At 43.6% G+C, this 15006-nt stretch overlaps 5 protein-coding genes across 5 annotated transcripts; 3 read left to right on the top strand and 2 right to left on the bottom strand.

Moving 5' to 3' along the window:
• Positions 1 to 497: 497 nt before the first annotated feature.
• F4813DRAFT_355091 (uncharacterized protein) lies at positions 498 to 1564 on the top strand. The gene has a single exon (XM_049242826.1). The coding sequence runs from the start codon at positions 551 to 553 to the stop codon at positions 1415 to 1417; it is 867 nt and encodes a 288-aa protein (XP_049100869.1). The 5' UTR covers positions 498 to 550; the 3' UTR covers positions 1418 to 1564.
• A 2200-nt stretch (positions 1565 to 3764) lies between these two features.
• F4813DRAFT_33325 (uncharacterized protein) lies at positions 3765 to 8624 on the bottom strand. The gene is made up of 5 exons (XM_049241155.1): positions 7985 to 8624; positions 7381 to 7936; positions 6963 to 7329; positions 6745 to 6912; positions 3765 to 6625 (listed from the first exon to the last, which is right to left on the bottom strand). Exons 1-5 carry the CDS (start codon positions 8314 to 8316, stop codon positions 4362 to 4364), a joined length of 3687 nt encoding a protein of 1228 aa, XP_049100868.1. The 5' UTR covers positions 8317 to 8624; the 3' UTR covers positions 3765 to 4361.
• A 189-nt stretch (positions 8625 to 8813) lies between these two features.
• On the top strand, positions 8814 to 10100 carry F4813DRAFT_355086 (enoyl-CoA hydratase/isomerase family protein). Its single transcript, XM_049242825.1, has one exon. The coding sequence runs from the start codon at positions 8982 to 8984 to the stop codon at positions 9798 to 9800; it is 819 nt and encodes a 272-aa protein (XP_049100867.1). The 5' UTR covers positions 8814 to 8981; the 3' UTR covers positions 9801 to 10100.
• On the top strand, positions 9983 to 10603 carry F4813DRAFT_33252 (uncharacterized protein). The gene has a single exon (XM_049241145.1). The coding sequence runs from the start codon at positions 10165 to 10167 to the stop codon at positions 10477 to 10479; it is 315 nt and encodes a 104-aa protein (XP_049100866.1). The 5' UTR covers positions 9983 to 10164; the 3' UTR covers positions 10480 to 10603.
• On the bottom strand, positions 10101 to 14686 carry F4813DRAFT_355079 (uncharacterized protein). Its single transcript, XM_049242824.1, has 7 exons — positions 13914 to 14686; positions 13711 to 13849; positions 13353 to 13656; positions 12944 to 13237; positions 12730 to 12895; positions 11469 to 12669; positions 10101 to 11410 (listed from the first exon to the last, which is right to left on the bottom strand). The coding sequence occupies exons 1-7, from the start codon at positions 14002 to 14004 to the stop codon at positions 10513 to 10515; spliced, it is 3093 nt and encodes a 1030-aa protein (XP_049100865.1). The 5' UTR covers positions 14005 to 14686; the 3' UTR covers positions 10101 to 10512.
• Between the last annotated feature and the right edge of the window lie 320 nt (positions 14687 to 15006).

Raw genomic sequence — 15006 nt, 5'->3', positions numbered from 1 at the left:
CGCCGTATAGTCGTTCTAAGAGGAACCAGATCCTACGAAGAGGCTCACTTCGAGACCGTACTACCACATATCGAAAGGAAGGTGATACATACGACAACCGTAGCCTAGGCTAGTTATTCTAAGCTGCAAGAAGGCTATGTTTCTTTCCCACTGTAGAGCCGCATCGTGACAGATGCCCATCCTGTACCCCCAATTACCCTAATAGTCGTGGTCTTGCCCTAACACATGTATTGTTGTACATTTTCACATTTTCACGATACATTTTCACTAGCTGATCCCAGTTGATGCGGGAACCACCACCCTCTAGGTACACCCTCTAGGTACACAATTATCTGCTCACTTGGCAAGAACAGAGGGTTACAACTAACAACAATCTAAACCCAGATTCCTCAGGCGTATTCTCTTCTGAAAAATCCTATTACATGCGTAAATGGGGCAGCGAATCTCAAAGCCAGTCACCTCGCACCAGGCCAACTTTCCTCACGAGGAAAAGTCGCAACAACAAAGACTGTATCACCCCATCCACCCCAGTTCCACTAGAAAAGACAAGATGGACCTCTCTATAGCAGAAGTCATCCATAAAGATGACAAAACTCAAGGCAAAGTCACCACCGAAATCGAGAGTGATGAAGAGCCGCAGTACGAGTGGCTTCTGGCTACGCTAGCAAAGAAACAGCCTCCCTCCGAGACGACCACAGCCAACTCGTCGAGCAGTGGATTGTACCAACGCGAGTATGCCATGTACTTGGAGATTTTCAAGGCGAACATCGCGAAGAAGGGTATCAACGTTCTACAAGTAGAGGATGTCTTCCAAACACCCATCTGGCACGACGGCAATATCCTCTTCTTGGACTACAATTCTAGTTCATCCTCCTCCGTACTATCCACCCACGATACTACACACGATACTATACAAGATGCTACACAAGCTGCTACACAAGATAGTCCCGAAGATAGCGAGCTTCATATTTACCAAGGTTTCAATACTGAAAAGTATTTCTTCGAGCTCAACTTTCACTACTACCGCTACAAGGACTGGTTCCGCTGCATGGTGGACTCGTTCTGGGGCCCGCAAGTTGCATCGGTCTTCGAGATAATCCATGCCAATCGTCCCTTCATCCAGGTTGCCTTCAAGAAGGGTTGGAACTCCGCAGATGAGCGAGAGCAATACTACGAAAACGTGATGATGTTCTTGCATATTGTTGCCCGCATGCGCCCATTGGAGGGACTCGGCCCCCTTACGGACATCTTCGGCTTCAGCCTCGTTACCTTCTCAGCCAAGATCATCACTCAGTTCGAGACGGTTGAGCGTCTCGGAATCAACAGACCGGAGGGTGTGGTAAACCAGCCCATGAAGTTCGTTGTCCGCCATCGTTTTGAGGCATGGCGAAGCGTAGTCGTCACCATTAAGGATTAAAAAAGTGAGATCCCTTGCGACTCGGAATGATACTAGTCTGGTCAAATTAGGGGGGAAGGTATTGCTTGGCTGGATAGGGGAAATACTTCGAGAGCGTCGCGAGACGATAGCAAAAAAGGGGCCTAGGTACCATAGCGGAAATGGGGGGTTTCAGAAAACTGTTCTTTATAGGAAACGGTTCCCTATTAAGGAACGTTCCCTTAATTCCCGGCATTTTATTAGCTAAAATCTAAGAATAGTGGGTTTTGGTTTTTAAAATTTTACTACTACCGTTTAATACGTATAAAATTGTTTCCCCTAAAAAAACCGTTTTTTTTTTAGAAATTATTTTTATTAATTTTGATTAGATTTTATTTAAAAAAAAAAAAATTTTTTTAAGTAAAATTTTTATAATAAAATATTATTATTAAAATAAAAGTTATAAAGTTTAAAAATAATTAAATTTTTAAAAATAATTTTAATTTAATAAAATTAGCTACTTTGTTCTATTAATTTAATTATTAAAACTTTAAATTTTTATTAAAAGATTAAATGTTATATAAATATAAAAATTATAGGTTCGAGGATTATACTTTTTAACTTTTTTGACTTTTTTGACTTTTTTAGCCTTTTTAGCGCTTTTTAGACTTACTTTTCAAAGAATGCCTTTAATTTTGAAAACGTTCTCTTTTTAAGAATTATTTTCATATAAGGAACGGGGTAGTTATTAGGGTATGCATGGATTATAGGGAACGCTTTTCAATTATGGAATAGTTCTTTGTATCCACCCTACCCCGCTATGGTATTTATGTGTACTAGCAATGAGCTTGAGTGGCTTCACTCAGATAATTACGTTTGCATTACCCCCAAGAGAGGGATCCAAAAGGAATGAATTATTATTTTCACTAATTCACCCCTTCGTAATAGTTTGCAAAATTGATCTAATAGCAAGACTTTGACCTACCGATCCAAGGACGTTACTAGTAAGCTGAGTAGTAAGCTGAGCTTCGTCTGCTTGATACATTATTCAAAAAGGTAGACTATAAACCTGTATCGGTCTACACACAAGCTTAATTAGACACCAAAACTTCAGCATTTTGATCATATCAAAATGATACTGAATATAGACGCTATACAAGTTTAGTCAGAGTAGGAAGCTTGTCCTTGACGCTACCAATACCGTTACCGACACGGTAAAGACCTATGTTATGCATGCATCTACAGCATCCGGCGGTACCGTGAGTTTCCTAGCATACGTTATAAAATAGGTATTCTATAAGCGACACGTCACAATATCGATAGTGATACAGGAAAACGTACTGTAGAGTGTCCCAACCCTCCCAACCAAGCCTGAAATCTAATTCGCGCATAGTTAAAGCTAGCCCCTCGCCGATGCACCTCCTACTCTTCAGCTCAAAGGGGCGCTACGCGTTCTTGATCAGATGTAGCGGATGACCCTTCAGCAACCAGGAGGCGCTCGGGTAGAAACCCCATAGCCCGCAGCCACACATCGGAACGCAGATGCATGGCGACCAGGCTTGTCCAGATGACGGAGTCGTCGGTGAGATAAGTGGTCCCTTCGCATACGAAGCTGAACCCCGATTTCCTCGGCGGTGTGTCGATCCTAATGGGTAAAGACGAAGAGACCACTTGATAGCTGCCGTCATGTATCTCAGGCTGTTGAGCTTGTGGGTTTCCAGAGAAAGTACCTGCGCCGCGAGCTTCACGTCGGAGCCAAGGACTTTGTCATGCTCTACTCGGACCTGTTTCAGAACATCAGGAGACTTGTTTATCTCGTACGAGACTCAGCATCTAAATGAAGTGATAGGGGAAGGTTTAAACCAATCTATTAAGGCAATACGCGTACAGCGCTTGAGCAGTTGTGTCATGACCAGCGAACATAAAAAGCGTGAGCTGGGATACAACCCGTGTCGATGAATTTTGGACTTGGCTGCCGGTTTTCATTCCTATATTCGTTCTTATATTCTTTAATAACAAGGTCTATCACAGGCTTCTCACTTCTGGCATCTGGCTGCAAGCGCGGCTTTATCTGAGGCAGCAGACTATTTTGGAGTTTAAGGCAACATCTTGGCGGTACGATGGTGTCCACCGCTCAAGCTTAGACCAGATTGTTGGTTCTTTAGCTTGGCTGCATTACAAGTTGGACTACAGTGTGCATTATACTGTGTGCTTTGTGCTTTGACGCTTTGGCGGTTTTTGGTTCCTCGGGCATCGCAAGTCCGTCCGGAAATAGAGCACACGAAAGCATAGAATGCCTTGGTTGGGCCATCTATTAGGTAGGTTGAAAACAGGTATCCAGACTCATAAAATATACGAATGGTTGAGAGGCAAGAGGTCAGAGGTCTAGGTTAAGTAGATGACTGAGGGACAGTTCTTTTGATGAGGGAAATACTTGGGCTAGTCCATTGTGAGTTTTCTATGAACGTATGAATAGGAAGTTTGCAGATGATATGCCTTATGAAAAAATTGGGCTATACATGCAAATTCAACGTTCTATAGAGTACTAAATGCAGAATTATATCTTAGGTACACTCGTAAATTCTCAAACTCCAGTTCCGACATCCCTATTCTCAATGCCGACTCCTGTCGAAAGATAAGGGGTTAGTGTGCCGATTTGTGAGATCCCCTCCATGATTTAAACAGGTACCTACTATAAAAACCTACGGCTATACGCACTGGAGGCATCCTTTCTCCTAGGTGTCTCTGTGAAAAATGTGATATAACGTACGTTTTCCCAAAAGCTATCCCTGAACTCAATCCCACATCAATGCGTATGGTATTTAATGATAGTATGAGAAATTTGTTATGCCATGCTACCTAATTCCACAGATAAATGCAAAACAGCCAAGTTCTTATCTTCGTAAATGTGCAGCTTGGTATATAATGCGACAAAGGAAAATCAAACAATATCTAAAATGCAAATGCATCCAACAGAAATTGGTTGTTATTTCCATTGAAACCAATGTTTTTTACGTGATTTCATAATGGACTTCAAGGCAGGCTTAGGCTTGGCCGCTGGTTTCCCCGATGTAAAAGCAGGACATTGAGGCTGAAGTGGTTCCACATCATATCCTTTCTCAGCAAACAGACTCAGAAGCCTACCCCAAGACAGATCTGACCATGGAGGTGGCTTCCCGCCTCCATTAAGCAGCATGCAAGCCACCTGATAGGAGTCCGGCACACTTCTGGCGTGATTTCCATGGAGATAAATTTGCATTCTCGTAAGGGGGGAGACATTGCAGCAGAGCCTCTCTAGAGGCGTTTTCCCTTCGGAGTCTTTGGCGTTGGGGTCGGCACCGTGGACAAGCAGCGACGGTACGATCTCTGGAGGCGCGAGATGTAACGTCGTGCACGTCAAAGCAGTGCGCCTATCACCCCTTTCCGACAATTCATAGATGGTCAAAGGCATATTTGGATCGTGGCCGGTCTCGAGGAAATGAATGACGATATCGATGGACTGACGCCGACTTCTGTCGTTAGAACGAGACATGGCTAAGAAGGATATTAATCTACTAAACGCCTCCGGATCTTTATACCCGTTATCTAGCAGTAATCGAGAAACCTCTAAACCTTCTGCTATAGTGAGGTGTCTACTCGCGACGTGATCGTTATCTATAAGCGAAAGGCCAAGTGCAAGCGTAAGTAGCGATTTGTGTGTATCTTGATTGCATTTCTGCACAAATTCTGGATCCAGTTGTAATGTCTCCCGAAAGTAAAGACTGAATCCTGCCAACGAGGCAAACTCTATAGGAGTGCTTATCTCGATCCTGTCGGTAGCCTGCGTGAGCTGAGAGTATCTCTTCGCCGGGATACTATCAAGGAATTCCTTTATGCTGCAGCCCGTAGAGTCTTCTGCCATTCTCCCATATATTGCTGCCTGCTTCGTCTTTTCGTGCATAATCGTATAATCGTCACCAATTGGCATGTTATCCAATTCAGTTTCGTCAGAAGAATAACCCTCATAATCCGAACTATCTTCATCCATAGCGTCATAATACGTTTCAGATTCAAGCCGTCTAACTGGTCTGCTTTTGTCACCTTCCGTAATACTTTCGCTAGATTCTTGAAAAGCTTGGTGGTCAAGTAAAAACCACTTCGCCAAGAATGAGTATCCATTCTCGAATGTTACCTTTGCTTCAGTGTCAAGAATGAGAGCATTAAACTTCGGCTGGTTAACGAATTCCTTGACAGTCTGGTGTAAAAGCTCAACCGAAGTCAAGCGTAGTTCCATAAGACCTTGAGAATGTATCTTGATCTGGTATGATGCGTAAGCTTCGCGCCCCTCTGCTTTTAGCCGTAGAAATCGCTCTGATATTAATAGCGCCTCCTTGTAATGCGATGATTGCGAGCACTCAACAGCACCGATGAGATCTGACCCTCTTACGGGATCTAAAGCCTGAGAAGTAATTTTTAGCATGGCGAAAAGTGTCCAGCGAGATGATATTGGCGTCCTTTGAACTATTTCCGCGTAGTATTCATCAAGTTCCGCTGGTAAAGACTGCAGTAGCTGCTCTAATTCTTCCTTACTTGATCCCGAATTGGCAGCTCGGGCAAGATCGGCTGCTACCAATTTAACCCATAAGAAAACGCCTTTTGAACGATCGACAACTTGTGGTACCAGGATTACCATCGGGATACACACATTAGAGGACAGCTCGGAATCCATAACACCTAGGCAGTAGCGGCGTATATCCTGCTTAGTAAAGTCCTGCATTGTGAGGCCGGGGTAATCTTTGAAGCATGTAGTAAATGTAGCCCATGGTCGACTTGAAAAACATACTTTAACTCGAGTTAAGGATGCTGTTTCTCGTTTTACGAGGCTCTCGATAAACCTAGCGATAAACTCGGGTCGTCCTTGGTATTCATCTAATGCATCCAGAAATAGGAATATGTCTAAATTGAATAGTTGTTGGTTTAAGATTAAAGTAAAGGCCTCCTCTAATGTTGCAGAGGTCCAACCTTCGGTGGGAAGCTCTGCTGAAGACAGGTCTTTTAAGAGCGGAAGGAGGATATGGCTGACCTTGGGCTTTTGTTCCAGAACTTGGCTAAGGACACCTCGCAAGAGCCCATCAAAAGACTTCTGTATTAGTGATCCACGGTAGTGAAAGAAAAATCCCGCATAAACCTCGTCGTATGAGTTGCGGATATCGTGAAGAAGTTCGCGAGTCCTACTGTCTTCAAAAATATATTTCATTACAGTGGACTTCCCTAAATTATAACCGATTAGTAACTGTGATGAATTTAATAACGCCAGTGGTAATAGAACAATGAATAATGGGTAGCAAGGCTATCATTGCCGTAAGGTGGATATTGCTTTCTTTCCTTACCTGAACCAGGACTGCCATTGATCCAAAATGCCCCTTTTCCATGCTGTAACCAGTCGACAAATTTACATCCTGGGTGATTAAATATCCAATCAAACGTGTTTCGGAAGTTTGATGCGATACCCTCCAGTCGCCGATCCCTCTCAGGTGCTCGGAGGGATTTGAGCAATTCTAGTATGGAGTTAGAAAAACACGCAGTGACTTCAACATTCTCTACTTACTCTTAAGAGTCCTCTTTTGGTCTTGCTCGTTTAAGAGACATTCTTTAGCTTTAGACTTTTCGGATGTCATGAAGGAGTCACGGCCCTGCACTCGAGACCTAATCAATTCAGGGGCTGCATTCTTTGAATGATTCCCATCCACATCCATTAAGATAGTACCGGCAGGTTCAATGTTACAAATTCGAGCAAGCCTCCCTACAACAACGCTATAGTCTTCGTGACCTGGACGAAACTTGACTATGTTTGAATGGTTTTCATTGAGAGGAAATGTTAAGCTTTCATCAGACTCGAGCAAACCTCTGGTAGCCGATTGGGGGGTTACAAGAACAACGTGAGGGCCGTCTGATAGCTGCCCACTGTCGTTTACCTATTCGGTGTAAGTACTATACTTTGAGAGCACTTGATATGGTTGACTCACGACCAACGTTGGGGATGTGCAAGTTTCATACCCCCAAAAGGCGTCTATCTTTCTCAAATATGAGATGCCGTTAAATTCCGATTCTAGGCGTCTTAGCCAAGGCGAATCTGGAGATAAGTCTTCTACGAGAGGTTCATTGGGGTTTCCACTAGCAATCGATCGAAATGACGACTGATCCATCCCAAAATTTGGTACTCCGAAAAAGACCGCTCCGGCGATCCGAATAGCGTCTTCGTCATAGCCACTATTTGCCAAGGCTACAATAGCGCGCTTCAGTACAAGCCCACCTAGGCTATGGGCAAGGAATACTATAGGCTTTGCGCTCAAAGCGGTCCATCCATTTGATACCAGTTGGTTGATCAACTGAGAAGCCAGATCAGTAATCGTCTGAAATGATCTGCTCCCAGGTAGAATTGTCTCGTAACCGTAGATGATCGGCCTAAGCTGGGGAAGATCAAGGGGCAATTCATCTCTAATCCACATAAATGTCTTGTCACTCTTCTTAGGTTGCCATGAACCAAAAGGATGGCTTGAAAGCCCCGAAAGGGAAATGCAACTATTCGAGTCATTAATGGCAATCAAGATCTAGACGAGATGGACTCACTCATAACTATGCTCTGGAGTGGGATCACGGAGTGGAGTAAGTCCACGAAAATGGGTATCTAGTATTAAAGGTGCTTGGAGCCCATTCACCCTGATCTGCCATTCATCTCTCCCCTGGTCTTGTTGGAGCAAGGCAGGAAGCGGGTTAAACATAAGCGTAGCTGTCTTGGTTGGACGCCAGGGGCTTAAACTTATTGCTAGAGAGAATATCCGGATGTTGTCGACTGGTATACTACCAAGACCAATGCTGAGATAGACAAGTGCTTGAGATTCGTTGGCATCGCTGGGGAGTTGCCGCAATCTGAACACTTTGGGCTTCCGTGCGGAATCCATGGCGTTGATTCGTTGGTTAAGTATCGACAAGATTTATTGAACCCCTCAATGCTCTTACACCTGAAAATAGTGTACCATGCACCATGGTTCCAATAGACGACTTGTTGGCCTAGATACCTGCCTAAGGTAGGTAGTTTAAGTTGGATTGATGTCCTTGATTGATGCCAGGCAAATGGAGTAATCTGACGAGGTCACATGACCTTGAAGCTGACGAACTAATTGCATTGCGATATCGTTTTACGCGCTTAGCTTATTTTTAAATACCTACCTAGGTTATAGTATGATAATCGAGGCTTTATTGGGGAAGGCTTAGAAGAAGTCTTGAAGCACAGCTGAAGGCCGCAGCTGAAGAGTTACACCTCCAAATGTGAGATTACATAATACATAGGTACATAGGTACCTATTTTAAGAAAATATATGTACCTCTTTGTATTCCGTATTTCTCCTGCTAGATAAATAACCCCACTACTAGCCTAGCTTGACATCTAGATTAGGAAAATGCCGCGGCTATGGCCCCACCGGCGTCATCTTCCGACAAACAATAAACGAATACAATTCCCTTTCACAAGCCCAGAATAAAAAGAAATAATAAGCATCAAAGCTTCTAAAAAAGTAGAGAAACCTCACCCTCCCTTGAGAAAGTGCATATTAAATTATATCCAAGCATGACGTCGAACGAGCTATTTAAAATTCCCATCCCGGCAATCAAATCGCATCCGGGAGGCAACATCGTCTGTACATCTCCAAAGCCTCAAGTCTATGTTCTCACATGGACCTCCCCTCCAGACAACAGGTTTACACCCGCCTTCAATACGGCGCTGATGACGGCGCTCGATACTATTGAATTCAGCCATCCACCAGGTGTTGTTATAACCACTTCATCCATTTCTAAGTTCTACTCCAATGGCCTCGATTTCAAGCTTGCTATATCGTTACCGGGATTCTGGGAGAACAGCCTGTATCCATTATTTCGAAGATTCTTAACTTTTCCCATGCCCACGGTCGCCTTGATCAATGGCCACGCCTTCGCCGGCGGGTTCATGCTAGCTATGCATCACGACTACCGAGTCTTCACAGGCGCAAAGGGCTACCTGTGCATCAACGAACTCGAGTTCGGCGCACCGTTACTACCACCCATGAGTTCCATTTTCAGGATGAAAACTACTCCTAATGTGTATCGCAACATGGTTCTTGAAGCGCGACGCTTTGATGCCAAGGCTGCCCTAGAAGCCGGCTTGGTGGATGCCATTGGCGAGATGGACGCAGCTCTGAGCTTAATTCAGGAACGATCGCTAATCAAGAAAGGATCCACCGGCGTCTACGGGCTGCTGAAGGCTGAGATGTATCGCGAGAGCGTGGCACTGTTAAGCGCCACGGGCAAAGAGGCGGCCAAAACTATGGACATACAAGAAGCTGAGAAGAAAAGAAAAGAAGACGGCGCAAAACAATTCAAGGAAGCACAAGGTAATAAGGCAAAATTATAAAGTCCCGATAACTTTACTTGTGTTTTTTCAATTTCTTAGGTTGGGTAGTTTAGCACTTTGAGTATGTACTATAGCATAAATGCGGCGTCGCATTTGAGGTTGTCGTTCACATGTTAAGGAGGTTCCTCGACATATGCATATATTAGGTACCTCCTATTTATTTAGGCGATAGACGACTGCCGTCACTAGTACGTGGGGAATTCGAGGTCCTTCAACTTATACGTGTATCTTTAAACAAACTTTATGTATTTTATTTATTATTTATATCCTATTAAATAATCCATTGATGTTGTTAGTAATAAGTTTCTCCTAAACTAGTAGCCTTTAGACTACCCCTTCTTTTTTTTTTGGTAGGAGACGAGTTATGACTTTAACCCCTGAACTCGAAACCACTCTGCAGCATCCACTCTTTCGGTACAAATATCGCATCCTTATTGGGACCTATCTTGCTACTACAAATTTTTTCTTATACCGTGTTTACCGTCAATCATTCTCATGGGTAATCAGGTCTGGGCAGTACGAGACTATCTTCAAGGGTACAGCGCTGGCCGCCGTCATAGGAGGGGTAGTTATGAGTAGTGCTGGGAGGGCAAAGTATCGGCAGTATAAGGAAGAGAGCCTGTCGCTCAAATATTCAAATGTTCAAATGTTCGGGAACCTCCAGTTTATAGACATATGATGTACATATAAAGATTCTACCTCTCAAATACTCTTATATCCCCAGATGTTCAGTAGACCGGGCGAGAATTCTTCTATAGAAATTGTCCTCTAGTAATATTTCTTTCGTCGTAGTCGTGTTATTTTCCAAAGAACTTATAGTCGCCCTTTTTACGATATGGGCCTTCACTCTTGCGGGTAAGTGCAAAGAGATTAGCCTATGCGCTTCCCATTCTAATCCTCCTACTCCCTGAAAACTTCGAAGCGGATCTAAAACGCGACAACCCTTGTTGATAGCATCATCGAAAGTCGCAGCAGCAGCTCTAAGGAGTGATGTTGTGGGAGAGGCATCAGGCCTGCGATTCGTAGTGTCCGCTTTCTGGCGTTCGTCTTTCTGACTAACTTCATGCGATTGTACATCATGTACAACCGCTTCATTCCGTACGGGTTGTTTGCCACGTTTGATAGTTTCCCTATGTGTTGAAATTGCCGTTGAGGGTTGATGATGGTAGTGGTAAATGGTAGTCCTATCCAAAATCGATTGCTGTAAACTAATAATTTTCGCAAATTCAGTGGTCTCTCTCTGAGATATATTATATGCTGCGTTGATAAACTTCTCTGCTTTAACTAGATTTCCCGTTTCGTAATGTGAGACTGCCAGACAATAATACAATCGTAAAATACCGCCAGAGAAACTATCATGGGTTGCAGATATAAAGGGATAGTAACCGAGAGCACAGGAGAGAAACACCCGGGCTTCCTCGTACCGTGAATTGCAAAAATATATATACCCAAAGTTGCATGCTATATTTGCGTATTCGGCCACAAAAATTCCATGGGGGGGTTCAATGGTGAAGGAATCAATGGAGTCTCTGATTAAGAAATCGATACGGTCGATCCAAGACAGGCATATTCTTGAAATATACGAATCCGAAGTCGTCCCACCCATTGGCCTGCATGGATATTAGTTTCATGATATCGGGAGTAGAAAATTTGACAACTAAAACAAACCAGTCAAGGCTCCCTTCCCCACGACAAAGAACATTACCCAATCCTAGGGCAACAAATATAATCCATCGGGGCTCGCATTCAGACGGCGATTTTGTAATCCACTGGCAGACAGCTTGGTGCAATAGTACTGACTCTAGGTACTCTCTAGAGGCGGGCTTAATTTTGACCAGGCAAAGATCCTCAAGAAGAGTCATGTGAAGACGAAAGGTGGTAATTGACTTGGAAGAGTTTTGTATAGACCGAAGCTCTATGTTAGCAGTAGTGATTTCGGAGTCGAATTGGAATACGTTTAAAAATATAGATATGGGGACTTGTGTAGGTCCTATGACAGCCAAAAGTCGAAGTATTGTTGCAGCGATAGGTGATTCCGTCTTGACGTTAGAGTAAAGTATACTAAGAATGGTATACATAGAGCGTGCTTTATCATGTTGGACTTCTCCGGCTCTGGGAAGATGGCCCATAAGTTCCTTGTACTGTGTGTGATACTCTTTGATGAAGTTTTCTAGACCGACAACCCTTCTTCGCAGTAGAATTCCTGCCTGCTCAATAGCTAGTGGTAGACCTCCTAACTCTCTAACTATTGCTATGGCATCACTGGATCCGTGCAACGGGACTGGTATCCGAGCTCTATCCAAAAGCAACTTTGTTCCATCAGCGTCACCCAGCTTGTCAAGTTCGAGACCTTCGAATCCATATGGCTCGAGGATATCCCATGCGTCTCTTCGCGTACTTGTTACAATAATTGCGCCGTAATTACAATCGGGGAGTAGTTGGGTTAGGTTGAGGTTGTTGGGATCGTCGGCACTATCAATAACTAGAAGCCATTTCCGCTTTAGAGTCGATCTTAGTCTAGTCAACACGAAGTCTCTCTTATTCTCCCCTAAGTACGGATTCGACCTATCTTTATGCGTCCACGAGTTGGAAATCATATCGAAGGCATCGGTAAACGATTGTGTAAGCTGCTCAGATGTAGATGCGTTGATCCAGATCACAGCACTATACAGCTGTTTCTTATCTTTGATGTATTTGAGAATAAGTTGTGTCTTTCCTGAGCCTCCGATGCCGAAGATAACGGCCCCATTCCTTCCTGGTATAGTGGGATCGAGTACATCAAATAGCGCTTCAAGTTCTGTATTTCTACCATAGAACGTCGGTGTAGAGATAGGAAGTTCAGATATTATAGGAAGCTCTGGTTCTGAGCCTGTGAACGAATAGTCAATTACCCTACCATAGCACATCATTATGCAACATAAGTACTAACGCGTAATTAGTACCGCTTGAGCCAATTCAGTTATAGCAAGGCTAATCGGGGTGAACCGTTCGTTTTCATAGTCGCCGAACTTGCAAATGGTCCGATGATTAGATCCAGGCATAGGGAATACCCGCTCGTTAGGCACGTTGTTTCGTACTGATGCCTCATCAACAACCTATTAAAGTTAGTAACTAAAATAGAACGATCGAAGGCAACATCTCACGACACTTCTTCCCATCTTCTCCGTCTCATATGCACTCCTAAATACCATGTTCTTTCCCCTTTGGACGAAATCTCTTGAAATTTTCATCCAGTCTTTCGAATTCCTTTCCAAAGCGCTTGGTATTCCCGAGTTTCCAGCCATGCCTAAAGACAGAGCGCTGGCTATACGGGAACCTAAGACGGCCCAAGAGGCAGCATCAGCACCATGGAATGGAACTGCCAGGAATAAGCAACCGGCTGTCTTCCTAAGAATATCTTGATAATATTCATTATCCGTATGTGCTATGTTGATAGCCTGTAAGACGCGATTAGATTTACGTTGTAAACACATTAATACGCCCCACCAGCCTTGTGAGACAGTTGTTCATAAATTCTAACAAAACCTTTACAGTACTATGATGTACACTTACCAGTTTCACTATAAGTCCACCTAAGCTATGCGCAATAAATATTATAGGGGCCTGCATTTCATCTTCCGTCTGTCTTGTTATACGTATTCTAGTGAGTAGGTCTTGTGCGCGAGAGTCAAGGTCGGACGTGGAAGACGTAAATACAAAAGAGGCGTCATAGCCGAAAGCTCGTATACGGGGCCGCACATTAATACGGGCTAGGACCTCCGGTAGACGGTCACGTAACCATATAGCAGGGTCTTCACCATTGCCAGAACTCCATGTCGACCGCCAACTACCCCCAAGGCCGTGGACGGCAATGATACTACCAGCTGATTAGTACTTCAGGTTCATATTAATACAGCTTCTAATAACGAACTCAACGAGTTTGGCATCCGGAGAGAACGAAGTGAATCTAGGTTGCCCTGACCGAGGAGGGAACTCAAAGAGACCATAGGACTCCATATCGCGCAGGTCATTTTGTATAACCGAAGCGGGCTCACTAGATTCCAGAGGTCCTACTACCACATTAATTAGGATATATATATAACTTTGCCATCAAATAGTCAGGAGACATTTTACCTGTGCTTGGGCTTCCTACGCTTTCTCGAGGTTCGACTCTCTTCCTGAGTCTATTAAAAAATGTGCGCACCCTCCTCCCCTGTTCCGACATTCTAGTAAAGACGTACCGCTACCAAAAGTCATTGGGACTCTAGGCCGAGGGTCTTGAATTGACTGACTAGTATGAAGGATTGGAGAAGTGGGGTGGGAAAGAGTCATCTACATTAGGTATTCAAGCTTTTTTTGCCCGGCAATCATGTCGGTCTTCACTGATAGGTGGCCTTGCGAATTAAGGATGAGAGAAATTTGATTGGATGTTGAAGGATACCTTCATCTATCCCCAATCTACTCAAAGTACCATGTTTAATATTAAGCCTTGTCATATTATTCATTGTCTCATTGAAGTGAAGCGTCGGATATACTTTTCTTACCTAGAACATGAGGTTACTTTATATACTTTCAAAATGAAGACTATCGCATGATCATTAAAAGAATAATTAGGGATTTGGAAGTACTTTCATCCGTAGCATTTGGAGTTGATATGAAATTGGCTCAACTGCCTTGGGTTAGGTAGGTAGCTATCCTATAACGTGGCAACGAAGTTGAGACTATAGCCTGACCAGAGGGAGAAGCTATAGATAGGTAGGTACCTAGTGTTTCTACTAGTTGTACGACACTTGATATTATAGTTGGTATTAATACAAATTCATATAGATTAGGTGTTGGATTGACTATGTATTACGTAATAATATGAAAGGGAATGCAAATAACGATTGTGTTCTGATTGGTTGTATTAAGGTAAGAGAGGAGGGGTTCCCCCGAATGGGGAAAGATATCTATTGTACAGATGCGTAGGCTGTGCGTGGGCGGTGTGTGTGGGCATAACCCTGGTCATGTGACGAGATCACATGACCGTTATCCCAACATTAGGTACCTATGTTAATATTACCTTAGGTAAATAGGTAGGTATAATATATGTATCTTTTGGTGGCAAAAAAAGAATTTTAAAAAATCGTTAGGCCGCTTCGTATGTTGCCTACGTGTTGTACTACATATTTTATTTCTATGCATGAAACAAACACATGTACCGTGACCTGGTAAGCCCGACTTAAGG

This window comes from Daldinia decipiens (genome assembly GCF_022478715.1).
Source record: "Daldinia decipiens strain CBS 113046 unplaced genomic scaffold F4813scaffold_11, whole genome shotgun sequence".
Taxonomy (NCBI): domain Eukaryota; kingdom Fungi; phylum Ascomycota; class Sordariomycetes; order Xylariales; family Hypoxylaceae; genus Daldinia; species Daldinia decipiens.
Note: the sequence above shows the minus strand (reverse complement) of the source record. Positions and strands in the feature narration are given on the sequence as shown.

What these genes read in the sequence shown, in the direction of transcription:
- F4813DRAFT_355091 (XM_049242826.1), top strand. Translation starts at nt 551, where the DNA reads ATGGACCTCTCTATAGCAGAAGTCATCCATAAAGATGACAAAACTCAA.
- F4813DRAFT_33325 (XM_049241155.1), bottom strand. Translation starts at nt 8,316, where the DNA reads ATGGATTCCGCACGGAAGCCCAAAGTGTTCAGATTGCGGCAACTCCCC. An exon ending in ACTCCAGAGCATAGTTATGA is followed by an intron (nt 7,937 to 7,984) that starts GTGAGTCCATCT and finishes TGACTCGAATAG; the next exon opens with TTGCATTTCCCTTTCGGGGC. An exon ending in GCACATCCCCAACGTTGGTC is followed by an intron (nt 7,330 to 7,380) that starts GTGAGTCAACCA and finishes TACACCGAATAG; the next exon opens with GTAAACGACAGTGGGCAGCT.
- F4813DRAFT_355086 (XM_049242825.1), top strand. Translation starts at nt 8,982, where the DNA reads ATGACGTCGAACGAGCTATTTAAAATTCCCATCCCGGCAATCAAATCG.
- F4813DRAFT_33252 (XM_049241145.1), top strand. Translation starts at nt 10,165, where the DNA reads ATGACTTTAACCCCTGAACTCGAAACCACTCTGCAGCATCCACTCTTT.
- F4813DRAFT_355079 (XM_049242824.1), bottom strand. Translation starts at nt 14,004, where the DNA reads ATGTCGGAACAGGGGAGGAGGGTGCGCACATTTTTTAATAGACTCAGG. An exon ending in AGAAGATGGGAAGAAGTGTC is followed by an intron (nt 12,896 to 12,943) that starts GTGAGATGTTGC and finishes TAACTTTAATAG; the next exon opens with GTTGTTGATGAGGCATCAGT. An exon ending in GGGGAAGGGAGCCTTGACTG is followed by an intron (nt 11,411 to 11,468) that starts GTTTGTTTTAGT and finishes ATATCCATGCAG; the next exon opens with GCCAATGGGTGGGACGACTT.